General features: G+C 53.1%; 1 protein-coding gene across 6 annotated transcripts in view; it reads left to right on the top strand.

The window, feature by feature from the left end:
* SSBP3 (single stranded DNA binding protein 3) overlaps positions 1–20,244 on the top strand; it is a 181,609-nt gene that overhangs the window by 141,099 nt on the left and 20,266 nt on the right. For 4 of the 6 annotated variants that reach the window (XM_058430617.1, XM_058430616.1, XM_032137243.2 and 1 more), the window contains exons 6-9: positions 9,343–9,423; positions 10,313–10,372; positions 15,643–15,709; positions 15,811–15,887. In XM_058430617.1, coding sequence (XP_058286600.1) covers positions 9,343–9,423; positions 10,313–10,372; positions 15,643–15,709; positions 15,811–15,887 — 285 coding nt within the window. The remainder of the gene's footprint in view (positions 1–9,342; positions 9,424–10,312; positions 10,373–15,642; positions 15,710–15,810; positions 15,888–20,244) is intronic. The other 2 variants (XM_032137245.2, XM_032137244.2) reach the window with 1 other exon arrangement.

Genomic DNA, 20,244 nt, shown 5'->3' with positions numbered 1-20,244 from the left:
AAGGTGGAGCCTTTCCCTGGCTGAGATGACCCCAGAGAATCCAATTCTTTGTGAATTCACACCACAGGAAAGGGTCCAAACAGTTTGAACCTGCCAGAAGAACTCAAGGCTGGGATTCGAGCTCCCAGAATATTTGTGCTGGCAAACAAAGGAAGGGCTTCTTCCCCAGCATGGGGGCAAGAATGAAACCGGGGAGACCATCAGCAAGGAGGGTTGTGAGCAGCCAGCTGGGCGTGAGCGCTGGCTTTTGTGTTCCGATGATGCACTATGACTGTGTTCAGGGGCCCAGAGACCCAGGGCTCATGGATGAGTGAGCATGGAGGGTGTTGGTGTGACAGCCGAGGTCAGGTGTGCTGATGCCTGGCCAGTGCTCATTCTGTTTGTCCTCAGCGGCATACATCTTGGCTCTGATAATTAATGCCTTAATGTCACTACACTTCAGTTTTCCCCCATTGTAAAATGGGGTTAACTTTTGCTTCATTTGCCTTACAAGAGAATGTGGGGTTAAAATCAGAAAGTGTATCACTGTTCTGTTTTTCCTTGAGAATTAAAGAAGACTCCAGTTTTTTCCCTCTTCAGTCTTGAGGACCATCATCTAACTCAGGGGTCTGCAGACTTTTTCTGTGAAGGGACAGCTAGGAAATGTCTTAGACTTTGTGGGCCGTGAGGTCTTTGTAAGCAGCCGTGGACAGAACACGAGTGAGTGTGGCTCTGTTCCAACAAAACTTGATGTGCACCATGTTCCAATAAAACTTGATTTACATTGTATTCTAATTAAACTTAATTTATAAAAACAGGTGGCAGGCTAGTTTGACCCTGACTTGACTGTAGCTCAGCCTGGTGGCTGTGCTCTTGGGGTCCTTGTGCTGCAGCCAAGACCAGCCTTCGCCCCGGTATGCAGCTTGGTGCGAGGGACCCAGCCTAGACTTTGGAAGCAGGTTGGACCTGGAACCAGTGAGCTCACATCTCTGAGGCTCAGTCTTCCCATCTGTATCATGGCAGTCGCAGTCCAGGCGCTGGAGAAAGAGGCGCTGGCAAGCAGTGTGTGGAGGAGCTACGCGTTAGGTTTTGGACGCTGCCTATACTTTTCATTTGCCATGTTTCCTCCCTTTGTTTGGGAAACCATCACTTGCTGATTCTGTTCCTTCAGGAAGCAAGTGAGTTTCATGCCTGGCGAGCAGAGCCTTCACTGAGCGCCCCCTGTTCATGCCTTAGCAGGGCTGTCCAGGGAAGCCAGATTCCTAATGGTGCAAACCGTGCACCCTCGCTGTCTGCCCAGTGCTGCCCTGGCTCCTTGGAGAGACTGCTGGGAGGAAGGGAGGTCAGCTGGGGCCTTTGCTCACACGGAAATCAATGAACCATTTGCTCACCTTTGCAAGGAGTGGACCTTGGTGGCTGTAAGGATCCCTGGTATTGATGCAGAGATGACTATAAAGGGGAGATGCAGTACATTCCTGCTTTCTCTAACTGGTAACTTCCCCACCGTCCCAGGAAGATGGTCTACACCATTGCCAGACCTCTAAACCCAGCCCCCTCCTTGTACTCTCCCCACAGAGGGCCATTGATTGTCATGGGCTCTTCTGCTGAGTAGCCAGGAGCCCCACCTGACTGTGAGCTCTCGGAGACCACGCAGAAGCCCGGGCAGTTATTCCACTGCTGTGTGGCCCAGCTCAGCCCCCTGAGGACCCACCTACCGTGCATGTGCCAGGCCCACACTGGGTGTGCAGGCAGGCAACTTAGTCACCTTCTGCCCTCAAGTTGGTGTCTCAGCCCCAGCTCTGGCCTGTAAACACACACACTCATACACACCCTACATACACACACACACCCATACCCTTCACACAACCCCTCTCCAAGCCATGCCAAGTTCATTCCCGTGGGTTGAAATGAGGAAATAACTTTTCCGCCAAAGACTGCATGTAAAATTGACTTGCTTTCCCTTCTGCCCCCCGTCTGGTCAGCTTCCCTCTCCTCGGGAGCTGTGGGTGAGGCAGACCATGGTGACAGATTCCGGATGTCCGTGGCACCTGAGCACACTTTGACCTTCTCCCCAGACTGAGCTTACGCCATTTTCTGTCAGTATTTGGGACTAAGGAGCAAATTGGATTGTCTGTCAAGTGCCTTTTGCTGTGTATAATTATTGTAATTTTGTATTCACTCAATTAAAGTGACACACCTAACAGGCAGATTACACAGGCCACCAGTACCCGCAGGTCGTCTGCGTCCTGCTGCTGGTCGAGAAAACCCAGTCCTTCAGCCTCTCCAGAGCAGTGGCCAGTGTCCTAGGAGTCAGGAGGGACGAGGATATGTGGAGTGTTTTATCTCTTAACAACCTAAAACCTCAAGTCCCCTTTCCTCAGCAGCCTTCTGTGAAGACAAAAGGCAGATTTGGCTGGGTGGTAATGGCGTCTGTCTGGGTAGCTGTCAGCGGTTTACAGAGAACTCTCACAGCTTTCGTGACCCGTGAGAGAATCACAGCCTATACTCCCCACCTCGCTTGAGGGATGTGCTGCCAAGACCCAGGGCGACCAGGCCAGGACTCCAGCCCTAGTGCTTTTCGGGTTTTGGGACCAGTGCCCTCAGCACAGGCCACAGCCTGTCCTCACACTTTCCCTCCCAGGCATGCCTCTGAACCCAGAGAGCCAGGACTTGAGTCTCAGCTTTATTTCTCCGCAAGCCCGTGATTTCTAGACAGGTGTAGGCAGATTTGAGGAATATGGGTGGCATTTGGGGAAGAAGCAGTGAGTTTGGGGAATATTTAATAACACATAGCTTATTTTCTCCTTTAAAAAATCGGTATAGGTTTATTTTGTTCTTGGTTTTGTTTTGTTTTGTTTTGCTTTGTTATTTTGTTTTTTAGGCAGGTCTCACCGTCACCCAGGCTAGAGTGCAGTGGCATGATCACAGTTGACTACAGCCTCCACCTCCCTGGCTCAAGGGATCCTCCCACCTTTGTCTCCTGAGTAACTGGGACCACAGGCGCACACTACCACACCTGGCTAGCTTTTGTGTTTTTTTGTAGAGATGGAGTTTTGCCGCACTGCCCAGGCTGGTCTCAAACGCCTGGGCTCAAGCAATCCTGCCTCAGCCTCCCAAAATGCTGGATTAGGCCGGGCGCGGTGGCTCACGCTTGTAATCCCAGCACTTTGGGAGGCCGAGGCGGGCGGATCAGGAGGTCAGGAGATCGAGACCACGGTGAAACCCCGTCTCTACTAAAAAAATACAAAAAATTAGCCGGGCGTGGTGGCGGGCGCCTGTAGTCCCAGCTACTCGGAGAGGCTGAGGCAGGAGAATGGCGTGAACCCGGGAGGCGGAGCTTGCAGTGAGCTGAGATTGCGCCACTGCACTCCAGCCTGGGCGACAGAGCGAGACTCCGTCTCAAAAAAAAAAAAAAAAAAAAAAAAAAAGCTGGATTACAAGTGTAAGCCACTGTGCCCAGCCTGTTTGTTTGTTTTGCTTTTGTTTTTTTTTTTTTGTTTTTTTTTTTTTTTTTTTTTTTGGTTTTATTTTTAAGGAGCTATCCTCCATCCAGCTCCAAGAATCTTTAGCTCAGAAGACCAACTTGGTCACCCGTTTGGTACTAACTTTTCTTCCTGGTTCCTACGAGCCCCAAGGTGTTAGATGTGCCTGCCCAGGGGCTTGTTGGGTCTTGCCCCTTGTGCATGGCAGTGTGGTCATCTGCTGCCTCAGCCCTGCTGCTCTGTTTTGGCCCTGCCCTGGGGTACCTGTGGGGGTGAGCGGCCTGGCCTGGAGGGGTCCACATGGCACCCCCAGATATGGAGTAAGGAAAGGCTGTGTGTTTAGAGAGCACTTGAAGGGCTGGAGCAGGAAAGCCTTCATGAAAAAGGACATGTGGCCTTCAGCAGACCTGGTGAGGTGAGGCCAGACGTCAAGCTCCTGCTTTCCTTGTAAAGGGCAAAGCGAGTGGCCACAGGAGCAGGAGGATGGGGACCAGGACTGGGGATCCTGTGTGCCTCGCACTGCCAGCTGTGCCACAGCCCTACAGTGTTTGTGGAATAGTCCTCGTTGCCTTTATGAGGGCAGTGAGGCTCAGAGCCGTTGGGAAACTGGACTCGGAATGAACCGGAGGAGCTGGGATTGGATCCCAGGCCTGCATAATGGTGGGCGCTTCCTGTCACACCACAACCCGCCTCTCCAGGACGGCTTCAGATGAAGTACAGGGACTTAGCTGGAGTATGCGGGAGGGCTGGGGGTCCTGCTGATGGTTCTGAAATGGTTTTCTGCAGAGTCCTTGAATCCGTTTTACAGTGGGAGTGCTCTGCTCCCCGCGGTGTCAGTGTGGGTAAAGGCTTTTTCACTAACCATCAGTGTCCACACTTCGGAGTTTTCGTGAAGTGGCCCAGTGTCTGCCTCGATCACACCCATCACAGAGCCTCCTGGGCCCTGCCTAAGTGGCTCTCAGGAGTTGCTGGATGGAACACTATGCAGTGCTGAAATCACAGGAGAAAGAGTAACAAGGAACTGTGGGAGTTAGTTGTCTCCACTCAGATCTTGGGGCCGGCTGAGATGGAATAGCGAGTCCATTAACAGGGTCCAGGGCAGCTGGAAGGCTGGACAGGAAGTGGGCGTGTTTCCTGCCTCCTTTTCCCAGATTCAGGAGCGGGGATTTTCCCCCATGTTGGGGTCTACCCCAGGGCTTGGTCTTGCTGCCATCAGCCTGCAGAGGCAGTGCAGTGCAGTGCAGTGGAAAGAGCTCTGACCCGTCAGTGGACCCCAGTTCTCATCCCAGTTCCAACTGGCTCATGGGGGTACCAGGCCTACATGCTGTGGCCACTCTGGGCCTCAGTTTACCTGTCTGGGAGTGAGACGGAGGTAGGCATCACCCTCTCTTAGAGCCCCTGGCAGGTTAAGCCAACACTTAAGCTTATTTCTCTCTGTGTCATCATTTTTCTCCTTAGCCTGGCAGCTCCTCAGGGTCAGGACAAGCCTGATGTGCCTCCAGACCCCAGCATGGGGCTGGCTGGCCACATAGGAGGTCAGCACCCGGCATCTCAGTGCTCTCCCAGGTCCTTCAGCCTTGGGTTCATTCCACTCTGCCCTTTGCTCTCTGCCCTGACAGATGACATGGAGGTGCTGCTCGCAGTCTTGTAGAATGATGGGTTACCCAGGACCCCCTTAGGCTCTAGAATCAGACATTGAGGCCTGGCTCCACCACGTAATGGCTATGCAATCCTGGAGTGCCTTTACCCTTCCAAGCCTCAGTTCCTTGGCAATAAAATGGGGCGATTGATCCCTTACTGCGAGGAGTCCAGGATTAGATGAGCTTATGTAGGTAGAGGCCACACTCCCCGTTATTGTTACTCTCAAGGCCCCATTCCACGGATGAGAAAATGGAAATGCAGTCGGGGCAGAGCCAGGATTCGAACCCAGTTCCTTCCAAACCCTATTTCTTCATCTAAAAAAGATGCGAATGGGAATGTGATGTTGTGAGGAGAGCCCTGGGGTAGAGTTAGGAGATGTGGTTCAGATGCCAACTAGTTTTCTGTGGTCTTGGAGCGGTCACACCTCTGTCATGGGCCTCTCTTTTCTCCTCTCCTGCAAATGTTGGAAGAAGGGATGATAGAATCTGTCAAAGCCACCTAACAGGTGACCCCTGGGCAGGTGCCATTCTCCCTAAGCGTCTAGTAAGGACCCCCAGCCACCCTAGTCTAGCCTGATATTCTGCACACCTCCGGGGTGCCATCTGCCCTGACCCACCGCATTCCTGGAAGGTTAATTAGGCAACCTTTGCAACCGAAGGCATCCAGCGCCCATGGGGGGAGATGGTCTAAATGGAGCTGGGCCTGCTGGCCAAGCAGCCCTCCAGATGCACCCATTTTGGGTTCCTCAAAAGCTTCCAGCGGGTGGAAGCCTCACCAAAGAGTTGTCCTGCATGGAAAAGCACATCAGTATCATCAGCTTTGAGACTCCCTCCTCTCACCTTCCACCACAGTCTACTCTGCCTGCCTGCTGGGTCTGTTCAGAGTTTGGGGAAGAGAGCAGCCCCTGTCCCACCAAAGGTCAGAGCCCTCAACCTAGATCCTTTTTCCTTGTTGTCTGCCTCCTGCGTAGCCTTTTGCCCAAGTGAGTAACAAATCCAAAAGAGCACAAAGTCCGTCTTCTCCAAACCTACCTGTGGATCTCTTGTTGAGAATGCAGGCTGGGAAGGAAGACGAGACCACTTTTTGTGGCCTAATAAAACACAGGGCAGCAGAGCCCCTGACTTCTCATAGAGATGGGCAGCTCATCTGTCATGTTCTTTGCAGAAGCAAATGCTTCCACAGACACAGATCTCTGCCCATGAGACTGCTAGGCTATGTGGGATTCCTCCTGTGATGCCACAGGGTCTTAGGGACACAGCCCAGACACAGGGAATGTAGTGACGGAGCTCCGGGCTGAGTGGAGGTAGCGGAGACGCAGAGGAGTTCTCTGTGGATGTGGACATGGGTGGCCCATTGGGAAATGGCAGGCGTTTGGCTATGTGCCGAGAGGTGGGCAGGCAGAGCCTGTCAGCGCCTCACTGCAGGTGGGAGAGGAGCTCTATGCCCTGAGGAGGTGGGCACTGAGCTTTAGCTTGGCCTCTGTCAAGAATGTGGTATCATTTTTCTCCCTGAGTGACTGGCTGGCCTGGGCCAAGATTCCTGGTCCTCATCATTCCAACCCCTAGCTCCAAGTCAGAGGGAAGACTTCTAGCTGCTCTTCCCGCCCCAGATTTAACAGCTCGTTCCCCACTGTTGCCCATGAGCCAGAGAGGTTGTGGGGCTGGGCTGGGGCCTCCCTGACCAGCCTGGCTCCATCCTTACCGCTTGTCAGCTTTTTTTCTTGAGGCAGCTGCGCCAAGAGCAAGCTTGTGCCACCTCTGCTTATCCAGGGACTGGTCACTAGAGTCCCCCAGGGGCGCTTCTGAGGGAGGCGCAGCGGAGGCACGCAGGCCAGCCTTGCTCTCTGGATCTCAGCAGACCCCGGTTGGAGCACTGGTCCTTTGGCTGCCGTAGATTGAGGCCCCGCTGTGTGCACCACACGCCCTTGGGTGCTTCACTTCTGTTTTCTCTAATCTGTCAGTGAGCCAGCCGCCTGCCCTCCCTGACCACTGGGCACACAGGTGTGAGGGGCTTGCCCAGAGCCCCACTGCTCGCCCTGAGGAGATACTCAGTTCCCAGGAAGGGAAGGACGCGAGGGAGGAGGCACTCCCTTCTTGCCAAGAGCCGAGGAACCAACAGGAGGCCTTTTGCCCCCTCTTGGCAACTGGACCTCACCCTTGAACCTTCCTCGTCTGTTCTTTTCGTATTTCTTTTTTTGGGGGTTGGCTTCAAATTATCTTGTTTTGTTTACATTACACCCAAGTTACGTGGTACAAAAGACTTGCAGGTGCAAATATGTCCCGCCTTCATTAACTCCCCTCCCTTTTTAATTTATGTGATTTCAATTTTCCTTCCCTGTACTGTTAATTAGGGGACCCTCTAATCAGTGCCATTATCACAGTGGTATTCATGTTTAGGAAAGCCGCTAAACAAATGCTTGCAAAATTGCTAAATGGCTAATTAATGTCTGTTAATTAAGAAAATTGCTCATGGTAACAAACCATGCCGTTGCTGGCAGCCGCTAGAAAGACACACACTTGTTGAAATTAGTAGCGTGGCAGGTAGGGGAACATCTGCTCCTCGGAGCTTTCCGGAAGTGAGCAGCTCCTTGCTTGGCCAAGAAACTCCCAGGCCTGTCAGCAGTGGCGCCCTCGGGTTCCTGTACAGCCCCCTGCGATGTTCTCTGCCCACCTCTTCTCTGTGGGCCCACGCCCCTCCTCCCCAGTGGGCAGGCGGCTGGCAGCCTGGCTCTGCAGGAGACGGCCGAGGGGGAAACCCTACCTAGGCAGCTCCTCTTCTCTTTTTAATTTAGCCACACTCACCCCCTGTGCACATTTTGAATTTTTCTAAAAACCGGCCTCTAAAAAACAGCACAGTCATGGGTGGGGAGGAGCGAATGGAGGCCTGTCTCCTCTTCCCTGGCATCAGCATCCCGCGCTGCGTGGGCTGGAACGTGCTTCCGAGGCAGCCCCCCGCGCTTACTGACTGTGACCCACGGTAGAAGAGTCTTGGTGGTGTGACCCCGTCTACACACACATGAATATTTACACACAAAACCGAGGTTCATGAAAGACACCTGCCTTGAAATACACAAAACTCCGACTTTGTATTACCTTGGATTTTTAAGAAATAATTACTGCAGCTTGCTGAATTGCTGAGTGAGTTTCTACTCGTAGTTTGTAACCCCAAGGTTGAAGTGAATTCATCTGCCCATGTCTTCTGGGGCGGGGTGGGGGGGTCGAGGTCAGCGTAGCCCAGGGTTGAGGCGGTGGGGGTGGGGGTCAGCTTGGAACTGAGGTATGGAAAGGACGGCCCACCCACTGGCCCAGCAGTCAGGGGTCCCCACCCTTCATGCACTTCCCCCTCTCCCCACCTCCGCACCGGAACTCTTGGGTTTCAGGGCTGGAGATGGGCCTTGGACCCATGGGGCTTCTCATCCCGGCTCTGCCACTGACCAGTTTTGTGGCAATGGCCAAGTTCCTTCATCCCTTGAGACTCAGATTCCTCATCAGTAAAAACTGGAATGAGAAACCCCACCTCACAGGGCTGCTTTGAAGTGCAGGTGAATTCACGGTGTGTGAGTCTGCGCTGCCCACACCGTGTGGCCCTCACTCACTGTCCCCCTACTCCCTGTGTGTTACATCTGTGGTGCCGCTTGCTCCTCTTGCCTCTGTTGTTTATCCGTCGGTGCCCCCGGCCCTCCTGCCCCCAGGAAACCCGTCGCCTGGGCCTCTTCCCTGACACTTGATCAGTCCTGCCTGATCAGTCCTGCCTGAGTCACCCATAGCTGTGTCACTGTCCCCCAGACTGTGAGCTCCTTGAGGGCAGGGCCTTTCCCGATCCTTCCCCACCTCCCGTGCAAGTGGCACCTACGTGTTTTGCACCTGGGTCCCTGGGTCCCTGTGTCTGTGCATCACTGTACTCCCTCTGAGCCTGTCTCAACCAACGTATTTAACATGGCAAACTCCGCTCCAAGGGTAGGCTGTGTCCAGGACTGTACTCCCGTGTGCTTTGACAGAGGTGCTTCATTTTTTGTTCTTTCAACCCCCTGTGAATGTATTTATCAGCTTCTCTCGCTCCCGCTCGCCGTTTTACCGGCGACCAAAGCAGCAGCTCCACCACCTCCCACCGACCAGAGCCCACCCCCCCGCACGCCCGCCGCCCACCCTTCGTTTTGGTTTAATTTTTGTTCTTTTAAGCTGCTTCTGCGCTTCTCCATGTGCTGTGATCTATAACCTGCCTCTACTGTCTGGCCTCACAGGGTCCTCCGGGGTCACAGCCCTCGCCGCACGCACAGCCTCCACCTCACAATCCTAGCAGCATGATGGGACCCCACAGTCAGGTAAACGCACCGTGGCGCTCCCGCCCGCCAGGGACGCGGGGCGCGGAGGAAGCAGAGAGCCCGCAGAGGAAAAACAAAAATCAAAATGTGCTCTAGCCACTGCCTGCAAGTCTTTATTGACAAATTAAATTTTTTTAGAAATTTCTTTTTTCTAAAGATAGTCTTCAGTCCTCAGATATCACACCCAGCTTGGATACGAAACCAAAAAGAAAAAATATATATTTCTGTGACCTTGTCAGCGGCCTTTGCGTTTTTGTTTTCTCCTCTCTCACTTTTGGTTTGGTTTTGAGTTTGGTTCACCATTTGTTTGTAACTGAAGCTGCATCCTGAGCCTTTTCTTTGTGCACCCGTGCTGCTGAGAAAGCTTTCCTGCCATTTCCCTGCATTAAGTTAGGGAGCCTGCTGTCTCCTTCCCGTTTCCATGGCGTTTCCCCCCCAGTCCTCGCTCCCCTCTCCATCCCCGCTGGTGGTTTCTGTGTGTGTGTGCCTGTGTGTGTGCTTGTGTGTCCAGCTTTGTCTGCAGACCCTTAAAATGTTACGTGTAAGTCCTTCTTACCCTTTTATTTTCCCTTACCGAGAGCAGAGGTTTCCTCCTCTGCCCTGCGTTGATTTAACTGTTTTTCGTGTTTTATGCAAAGTCCCAGCCGCTGCCCTTCCACCCAGAGTGGATCTCCACGAACAAATGTGGAGTCAAGAGACACATTTGTTGTGTGGATCTATCGTTCCCTCTGCCCAAAGGAAGTTTGCTCAAAGGGAAGAGGCTACCAGGAGAAGGAACTTAAAAGATCACTAGTTATAACAAAACTGGACTTTGTGGAGTGCAGAGCATTTGTGTTTGTCACTGTGCAGTAGGGCAGGCTGTCATTGAACTAATTCCCTATAATTGCAGCCTTTTATGTCACCGCGATACGCAGGCGGCCCCAGGCCCCCGATCAGAATGGGAAACCAGGTACTGTACCTTTTCATATTCTCTCTCCCCTCCCTCAGCCATCCTTGGCCCTAGGTGGATTTTGACACAAAATGAAAGTTGAGGGAAAGGATTGAGGGGTGGAGGGGCAGGTTTAATGTGGCTGGTAGCTTACTAGCTGTTCCCTAGAAAGGGCCCCATGTCCCCGCTGTGCCCATGGTGCGGCAGTTCACCTGCCTCTCCAGATGGCCTTTGGACAACCCATTCCGGAGTTCAGAAGGTGGCAGCAGATGGGGCCAAGGCGCATCTGGCATTGCAGGGTTTCGGCTATTCTAGAGAAGATGGTAATGCCCTGCCCCTCCCTTCCACCCCCTTCTTGGAAGAGGGTCTTCCTCCTTAATGAAGTTAATTGACAATGTGCATTTTTTCCTGGAAGCTTTTGAGAATTGCCAAGGCTGGTAAATATAATCCTGCTATTAGGGGGGGAAATGGCCCGTAGGAATGCTTAGATCAGGAGCCTGGATGCAGCGGAGCAGGAGATTTGTGAGTTTTTCAGCAATGTCTGCCTGCTTCCCAGACCCAACTCAAAACAAGAAAGGATTTGTTCATGTAATTAGAAAAGGGGTCTGATTACGGGGAGGGATTTTTGCCTGGGGTCATATGCCTTACGCTGGCCCATTAGGGTTGGCAATTCTAGGTGATCTGGAGAAATCGGCCCCCATGCCACGCTCCCTGGTTCAGGGCAGGAGAGGAGTTGCAGAGGTGAATAAGAATAGATGCCTCTTTTGAGGATAGACAGACTTAAAAGAAACTTTCAAGAAACATCAGGGAAATTTTATGCCCCAATTTTTTAAAACAGAATTATTTCAGTGACTTTGCAAAAGCCCTTCAAAAAAATCTGACAGAAGCGCCAGCGCATCCAGCCCTTGTTGCCTTTGAACTGGGAGTTTAGTCACCAACTAAATTAGCATTGTCTGAGTGTGATGCTTTTCATTCTCAGGGCTCTGCAAGAAGGCCCCTGAGTGAGGTGATGCAGGGACTATGGAGAGATGCTCATTACCAGCCGTCTCCAATTGTCTTTTTTCTTTTTTTTTTTTTTTTTTGAGACAGAGTCTCACTCTGTCGCCCAGGCTGGAGTGCAGTGGCATGATCTTGGCTCACTGCAAGCTCCGCCTCCCGGGTTCAAGCAGTTCTCCTGCCTCAGCCACCCAAGTAACTGGGATTGCAGGTGCGCGCCACCAAGCCCGGCTAATTTTTGTATTTATAATAGAAACAGGCTTTCACCATGTTGGCCAGCTGGTCTCAAACTCCTGACTTCATGCGATCTGCCTGCCTTGGCCTCCCACAGTGTTGGGATTACAGGATTACAGGCGTGAGCCACCGTGCCTGGCCAGCTCTCCAACTTTAATGTTAAATTGCCTATCGGGTTCCCATCCTTTTTTTTTTTTTTTTTTTTTTTTTTCTGTCCAAAAGTCCTTCATTTTCTATTTTCTCTGTCATGAAGGGGACAAATTTGGACAAGAGGAATTAGAGGCCCAGCTTTTTGAGCAAAAGAAGGGATCCCTGGATATATCACAGATGAGGAAACAAAAGGTCAGAGTGGAGGAGTGACTTCCCAAAGTGAGCTGGGCTGCAGTTGATCTTGGTTCCAGCCCAGTGCTAATTGTACTGTACCCCACCCCATTCCTCAGCTTTCACAGATGTAAGATTGCTTCCCCCATCTGTGTTTTTAACCCATCACCGCTGGGCCTGCTTTGCCGTGGCACATAGGGGCGCCAGCAGCAGCCTTCCCACCCACCCACCCAGGAGCTCTTCTTGGTCCAAACTGGCCTCTGCCAGGGAGAAAGGAGCTCCTTCCTTATCATAATTGTGATGGCCCTTCTTCTGGCAATTAAAGGACATGGAGAGGGGTGTGTATATTTCTACTCAGCAACTAAGCATGAGCAACCACTCAAGAGCAAATGGGGGATGAATCCATCATCTGTACTTTGCATTACACACCAGTTTTCCCAACCTCCCTGCCAAACCCCCCCCCTCCCCGCCCCCAGTAGAAATCTACACTGGGGCTGGGCGCAGTGACTCACGCCTATAATCCTAGCACTTTGGGAGGCTCAGGTGGGTGGATCGCTTGATCAGGAGTTCGAGACCAGCCTGGCCAACATGGTGAAACCCTGTCTCTACTAAAAATCCAAAAATTAGCCAGGCATGATGGCGTGCGCCTGTAATCCCAGCTACCCAGGAGGCTGAGGCAGGAGAATCACTGGGACCTAGGAGTCGGAGGCTGCAGTGAGCTGAGATTGCACCATTGCACTCCAGCTTGGGTGACAGAGCGAGACTCCAACTCAAAAAAAAAAAAGAAAAGAAAAAAGATAAAGAAATCTACACTGGTTTTCCAGTTTCGTGCGACCTCAAGAAATTTTTATCCTCCCAAGAGGGATGTGCCCCTTCCACAGGTATTGTCCCTGGGGGTTTCTTGAAGAGTGCCCTCATTGGGGCTGCCAGTTAACAGAAGCCCTGTGCCACCCGAGTTAGCTCAGTTCTCTCCTGTGACGGGTAAAGGGAGCAGAGACTAGAGGACTTGCTGGGGCTCACAGGCCATTATGAATGTGCCTTCTGGGTGAGGGGAGTGAGAAGAGCCCTTAGGGAAACAAGAAGCAAAGGGTCAGTGATGTGGCCTCAGGGTCTTACGAGGCCTTCCTCCCATCTGCCTCCCTGGTTAGAGGCTGTGCATGGAGAGCTGCTGTTTTTTCAAGCGCGGGTGGTTGGATGGGTGGTGATAGCGGAGTTCAGCCGGGTTTAGGAGAGAGTGGCTGGAATCCAGGGTTGTCAGAGAGCCCCTCCCACACACATCTCGGCAGAGGTCCCACCTGGCAGGCTGGCTGTGCTGGCGAGGCAGGTGAGAGAGCATGCGGATGCAGCAGGGATTTGTCCGTTTCCTGGGCAGATGCTTCCTGTGCCTTGCCCCACACACAGTGCTGTAGGAGAAGAGCTGGCCTCCATCCAGGAGCCCCAGAGCAACTCGCTCCCCTGTAGGCCCCAAGGGTGTGTGCACAGCGTGTAATTATGGTCCCATATACGATCCATTGTTTTTCCTCCTTAAGTTTGAGGGCTTCAGCCCTCTCAGTTTGAGACTCCTTTCCTTGGTCATTGCACACCTTCTTTCCTGGATAGAAGAGGCCCAGACTGTCTGTCCCTGTCTCAGGGTCACCTCAGTGAGGGACACGACCTCCAGGTCCCCTCTGAGCCTCTGGACAGCCCAGCTTCGCTCCTGGAGTTCCGACACATAGGAGGGTTAGAGGAATCCAAGGAGGAGCTTTCTCCAAGAATTGGTGGTCAGCATTGGGCTACCTGGAGAGAGTGACTGCCAAGCCCCACGGCTGCGCTGTCAGGGTTGGATGGGGTGGTCCTGCACTGGGTAACTCATGACCCTGAAGGTCCCCCATCCACCTCCATGCCCTGGGATCCCCCAGTCCAGACAGCCTTAGGGGCAGGCCTTCCTGAGTCACCAGGACTCTATGAAAACCACAAACCCCCAGTGGGCAGAGGCAAACCAGCCAAGTGATTCAGAGCTAGGCAACCTGGGGCCAGGAAGCAGGGCTGGGAGAAAGTGAGAGGCCGGAACAACTAAAAATCCAGGGATTGGAAAGACAGACGCTGAGCACCCCCAGGCAGATGGAAACAGCAGGTGCCAAATGCCACTTTGTGGGCCAGGTGCGGAGGCCCACACCTGTAATCCCAGCATTTTGGGAGGCTGAGGCAGGAGGATCACTTGAGCCTAGGAGTTTGATACAAGCCCAGGCAACATAGTGAGACCCCATCAATAAAAAAATTTAAAAATTAGCCGGGTGTGACAGCGCGTGCCTGTAGTCCCAGCTCTTGGGATGGCTGAGCCTGGGATTGTTTGAGCCTGGGAGTTCGAGGCTGCAGTGAGCTATGATCACACTACTGCACTCCAACCTGGGCAACAGAGCAAGCGACCCTGTCTTAAAAAAAAAAAACCCAAAAAACAAATACCAATTCTACTTCGTGAACATCAGATACTCCCTAGGCCCTCACAGTCCTCTCGTACCTTAACCACACGTACCCGCTCCCCTGTTCCATTCCGAAGCCAGGGAAATCAGTGACAGTCTGTCCCTCGGCTTTCCACCACCTCATTCCAAAACCGGTTTGTAGTTCACCATTGAGCTCGAGGCAGGAGAGCTCCCCACTCAGCCTCCCCCACAGCAGCACAGCCTGGGCTGGGGGCCCTTGAGGACAGACCCCTGTCACAGATGCCCAGCCTTTGAGCAGCACTGGCACCTGCAGATGAGGAAGGATGACCAGCCATCACCAAAGGCGTTTCCTCTCAAAGGCAGAAGCTCGTATTTAGCCCTAAGGGATGGAGTCCTAGAAGCAAACTTCCCCCCAGCAACTCCTACTCTCTTTTTCCAGTTGCAGCTGAAATAACTTCAGTATCAAGTAAATCGCTTTTAACAGGTTTTCACAGCGGATGGGCCAAGTGTTCACCAGGAAACCCGTGGCCCCGTGTTTACTTTCTTATTAGTAACCAGCACGGCCGATGGCCCCAGCTCTGGAGCCGGGTTCTTGTCTAGTACCCCTGCCCCTCTCCTAGTGGCCACCTCTCCCGCGCTGGGGCTGGGTGGCATTCCCTATTGTAGAAGCTGATGGGATGTGACCTGGGTGCTCACTTGGCTCTGCAACCTGCCACTGGGAGCCCTCAGGCCTGTGACCTCAGTTTCCCCATCTCAATCCTAAAAGCCTCCTCATCCTCTTTTCCCCCTTTAAACAGGGCTTCCCACAGTGATAGGATTTTAGGTAGTGGGTGTCTCAGTCCTCGTAATTTGGAAGTAGAGCTAAAATGAGTTATGTGTCTGTGAGACAAAGGCAAGATGGGGTTTGGCTTCAACTGCGTGGCTGAGGTTTGGGCAGAAGGAGGGAGTAGGCATTGCTGCCTCTGAGAGGAAGGTGGTCGGTGCTGCAGCCAGAGCATGACCTAGAGAATTTGGTCTCCTGCCTCATTTCAGAGCTCTGATAGGTACACAGACCCCCTACCCCAAGACAGCAGGATGAGGCGATGGTTTCCCTCCCATAGAGCCCCCCAAACAACGCCACAGTTTTAGCTAACACCAGTTCAGCTGACTGGTAGGCCCGAGGTGACCTTCTCCCACCAGCAGGCAGCAGAAGTGGTCTCAGGGAGGCGGTGAGTGGCTCCACCGGATCACGTGGGGAACTGGGTGGGTCACGTAGATGCCTCTCCCCATGCCCAGCAGCTCCGGAGCAGCCCCTCAGCTTGTGTCTTGCATCTCTTTCAGCCTCCGGGAGGAGTTCCTGGGACACAGCCACTGCTGCCCAATTCTATGGACCCCACACGACAACAAGGTAGAGAGGGCGGGGTGGGCCTGGGGTGGCTGGGGATGCCAGGAGGGGCTCCTCCTCCCTCTACTCCTGCCATCCCATGACGCACCTCCTCTCTCACGCAGGCCACCCCAACATGGGAGGATCAATGCAGAGAATGAACCCTCCCCGAGGCATGGGGCCCATGGGTCCCGGCCCACAGGTAACCACCGCCTGTCTGTCCGTCCGTCTCCCTGGCCATCTGTGCGCACCCGCCTTCTCTCCTCTTTCCATGCTCTGTCGGTCTCCCACATCTCTCAGTTCGCAGGGGTGAGAGGAAGGGCATGGCCGCATCCCCTGCTCCTGTCCCCTTCTGTGGCAGGCTGACCTCATGTGCTGCCCAGGGCAGCCCCTTGCAGATGGCTGGCAGAGTTGAGGGCACCCCCCCCCCCCCCCGCCGCCCCAGGGAGCTAGGAAAAAGGGGACAGCTGAGGCCTTCTAGTTGGCAGACCCTTTTGTGGTGCGGTATCCTATCATGGGGTCTGAAGAAGGGCAGGGAGCTCCTCAACCCCAGAGCTGCCTCCCTGGGTGAGGTAGACTTGAGATGGCTTATTGCCACCATCGGTTGTATCCCAGAGGCGGGGGCAAATGCGTGGCCTTCCTAGCTCTGCCTGCAACTCAGCATGTGTCTGTCCTTGGATGAGTCACTTTGACCTCTGTGGGCCCCAGCAGGCCTCAGTTTCCCCACCTGTTAAATGAGGACTGTGTCCGCGATTCTGGTGAGAGGGGGCCATGCTGGCAGGACCCCAGCACCCACTTCAGCCAGGATTCTTTCTGACCAGAGGGCTCCGCTGCCACAAAGGGAAGAAAGCATTTCAGGTGCCCTCACGTACCTCTTACGGTCACAACAAAGTCGTCGCCCCTCGTGACCAGCTCCGCACCCCCAGGTGGGGGTGTCCAAGCAACAGGTGTTGCTGCCGACAGGTGTTCTGCTGTGGAACCATCTCGCTGCTTACCCCCGGCCCTCTGGGTGTTTGCACGTGGCTCTGTTTCCTATGGTAGCCGTGGCAGAGCATTTGCGATGTTCCACCCGCCTTGGGAATTCTCTAGCCCCTAACTAAAGGAAGCTGGAAATCTGAATAAGGCAAGGGGCTTGTTCTCAGGTGTTCTTTCCCTTCTTTTCTGTTCTGCCTGGAGTCTGCCGCACTGGTCGCTCCCTCGGTTGCGTGCAGGTGTTCAGGACTCTCTGGGCCCCCTGTACTGGTTTCTGGGTCCCCTGAGGGTGGAGTAGTGCCCCCCCCATTCCTGGTCACATGTGCTCCCTTTTGTAGGGAGAGGTGTCTGCCCCACAGAACCACAGCCCTCTGCTCCATCCCAGAATTGTATTTACAGCAAGCCCAAGCCACCACTTTCTTCTCTGTGGTGGTTGGAACATCTGTGGTGTTGAAAGATTTTAGGGAGGTCCTTGTCTTCTGCCAGCCCCATAATCCTAAAAGGAAGCAAGCCCGCAGCAGTTGCAGCTCCAATATTCTGGTTTTGTTCCTTCCTCAAATCCTCCAAAGTTCGCGTTTCTGCTAGCTCCTTTTAAGCTGCCAGTGTGGCCCCTTGCTGCCTGGCAGCCGCCTGGAGCTGACCTCTGCAGGGCTGCCTGCCCAGGGAAGGGGGCGGGGGGCAGGGTAGGAGCAGAGCTTCCCCTCTCCTGAGTCAGATGCAGCTCTCCCTCCCCACAGCCTAAGCCACACAGCAGTCACATTTTATTGGTGTAGAAATCAGCAGTGGCCTTGGATTGTCAGATGTCACGGGATCTGTGTGACTCAGGAGGATGGAATCTGAGCAGGGAAAACTGAATGCCACCGCCCAGCCCATGGATCCTCAGAGGCTCAGCAGCTGCATCTGTAAAATGGGAGTAAGGACTGTGCCTGACCTGGGCTGCTGGAAGGAGCAGGGTCCAGTGTCCAGTTCCTTTTTTTTTTCTTTTAGCAGGAATCAAATTTTTTCATTTTTATTTTTTAAAAATTAAAATATTTTTTATTAAAAATTTTTTAATTTTTAAAAAATAAAAATTTTTTTATTATTTTTTATTCTTTATTTTATTTTTTTGAGGCAGGGTTTACTCTGTCACCCAGGCTGGAGTGCAGTGGCATCATCTCTGTTCACCACATCCTCAGTCTCTCAAGTAGCTGGGACTACAGGCTCGCACCACCACGCCTGGCTAATTTTTGTATTTTTAATAGAGACAGGGTCTTGCCATGTTGCCCGGACTGTCTCAAACTCCTGGGCTCAAGTGATCCCCCGACCTCAGCCTCCCAAAGTGCTGGGATTCTAGGCGTGAGCCACCGTGCCTGGCCAGGTCAAGTTCTCAATGTGATGCTGGCCACAGGGTGCTCCCCCTAAGGAAGCTATTTGTGTTTTCCAACTTTAGGGACTTAAAACCAATGTTAAGGCCTCTAGTTGCTTGGGTTTGGTGATTGTTTTTAATTTCTTTTTTTTTTTTTTTTTCTGGCAAAGTCATTAACAGTTTGTTAGGACCATCGTGACACTGAGATTCTAAAGGCTGGGAACAGATGTCAGGCTATTTGAGAGCAGCAGGGTGTGCTGGCAGTTCAGGACTTCCTCTGGGCGTGGTGGATGTCTCATCATGTCTGCCCCTGACCCATAGTCCAGCACAGTCTTTGGCACACTTTAAAGAACTGAGGGTACCAGAGGCTGAGGCCCTGCAGTGAGACTCCTGGCCTCACCCAAGCAGTGTACAAGGGGTAGAGCTCCCCTTAGACCCTAGGAGTGTCTCCAGCAGGAGGGGGAGAGGCTCACCCATCTTTATTTACATTACACACCCTTGCCAACCTCAGGAACTCTGGAAGCATCTCTCCTGCTTTTTATTTTACTTTATCAATGTGGAGACCCTAAAGTGCTTCACCCATGTTTCCTATACTCCTCTGGGTAGGGTGAGTATTAAATCCCAGAGCCAAACGTCCCTTGAAGCAACCCAGGGTGTCTGCACTGGCCCATCACTGGGGTCAGGAAGGCCTGGCATTGATGTAGCACTGGACCCGGACAAGGTTGATGGCACGTGCAGGATGGATTACAGGGTCTGTGGTCACCTATGGCTCATCTTGGGCCTGGCAGAGCCTGGCGGTTTTGGACTCTGAGGTGGAGGGTAGGGAGAGGGCAGACTGTCCCTGTTCCCCAGGCCATTTCTCTCTCTCCCCTGAGGATGATGCCCTGTGGACAGGACAGGGACAAGCTCAGAACTTAGTTCTGGAAAGCACAGTCCTGACAGCAGCTCAGCCTGGCTAGGCCTCCAGTCTGTCATCTGCGAAATGGGCAGCAAGTGATGGCATCGTGGGGCTACTGGAGGGTGGGCGAAATTGCAGCTGTGCAATGTGACTTGAAGTCCCCACATGGTGTCCTGTTGATCCCTTCCCCTTCCCACAGGCCCTGAGCTTGTGGGAGGGAGCCCTGCCTACTGCCACAGCCAGGGCTGTCAGGAAGGGCAGCCAGCCCCTTCAGCCTAAAGTAAGCACCACAACACACACAGTGCTGTGCTGAGACCAGGCTCAAAGGTGGGAGACCATCGGCATATGATTCGCAGCTGGGCATTAGATTGCTTTTAGCCAGTGACCACTCCAGAACTTTCTGAACAAAGAATAGGTACAGTGTGGTCATAGGGCTACTTTATTTCAAAACCGAATGGAGTGACATTGCATTTTGTGAGTCTGTGTCACATGTCAGCCTAAATGTCTCACAGGAACCAACAGTGCAGGCATCACCCTGTCCTTTGTCATCAGTGCTTCAGACGGATTTTACTCTGGTTTTGTAAAGTGCCAGTGCCAGAAAGGAGATAGTACTTCCACTTAGAACTCTTTCTAAAAAGTTTTATGTGTGTCAGTATCAGATAGTAAACTCTTATCCCGGTGTTTCAAAAGTGAATTCTAATAGGACGAAGCTAAAACTGAGGGGCTCCTGGTTGGACTTAGTAGAGAGAATGCCAGCCCCCATCAGAAGTGCAGTGGCTCCCAGACCCTGGGGTGCCAATTCCCAGAGCCACCGACATGTTGGTGTTGCTGGTATTCAGATTGGGGCTGGAACCAGGACAGAGTATAATCAGATCATTATCCTGGTTTGTCTGCATTTGAGAGTTCAGATGAAGGAGAATCCACAGCCCCTGGGACAATCCTATGCCACCCCCATCTCCTGGGGCTGATCCAGGGCCAGTCCAAGCTCAGTGCCACTGAGCAGAGGCCCCCAAAAGAGATGGGTGGGTCATTAACCCTGGTCCTGAGCGTCCCGAGCTGGTGAGGAAGGAAAAGGGCCCCTTGAGGAACTTTCTCTGGTGGCCCCTGGGGGGTGTCCTGCATGAGATGGCCAGGCCCCTGCTGCCCAGAAAATGGCTTGGACAGCCTCAAGTCCACTCTGGTGGGTGAGTCCTAAAGACTAGGCGAGCTATCCCCTAAGGGAAATACAGCACTGTGTGGTCTCCCTTCCCACCTGCTTCCCACAAGATGCTTGGCTAAGAATGCAGACTCTGGGGGCCGGCAGATCCAGGTTTAAACAGTGGGCACCTAGAAATCCCTTCTGAG

The sequence above is a fragment of the Hylobates moloch genome, unplaced genomic scaffold (genome assembly GCF_009828535.3).
Source record: "Hylobates moloch isolate HMO894 unplaced genomic scaffold, HMol_V3 SCAFFOLD_18, whole genome shotgun sequence".
Lineage (NCBI taxonomy): Eukaryota > Metazoa > Chordata > Mammalia > Primates > Hylobatidae > Hylobates > Hylobates moloch.
The sequence above is the reverse complement of the archived record's forward strand: the minus strand, read 5'-3'. Positions and strand labels throughout refer to the sequence as shown.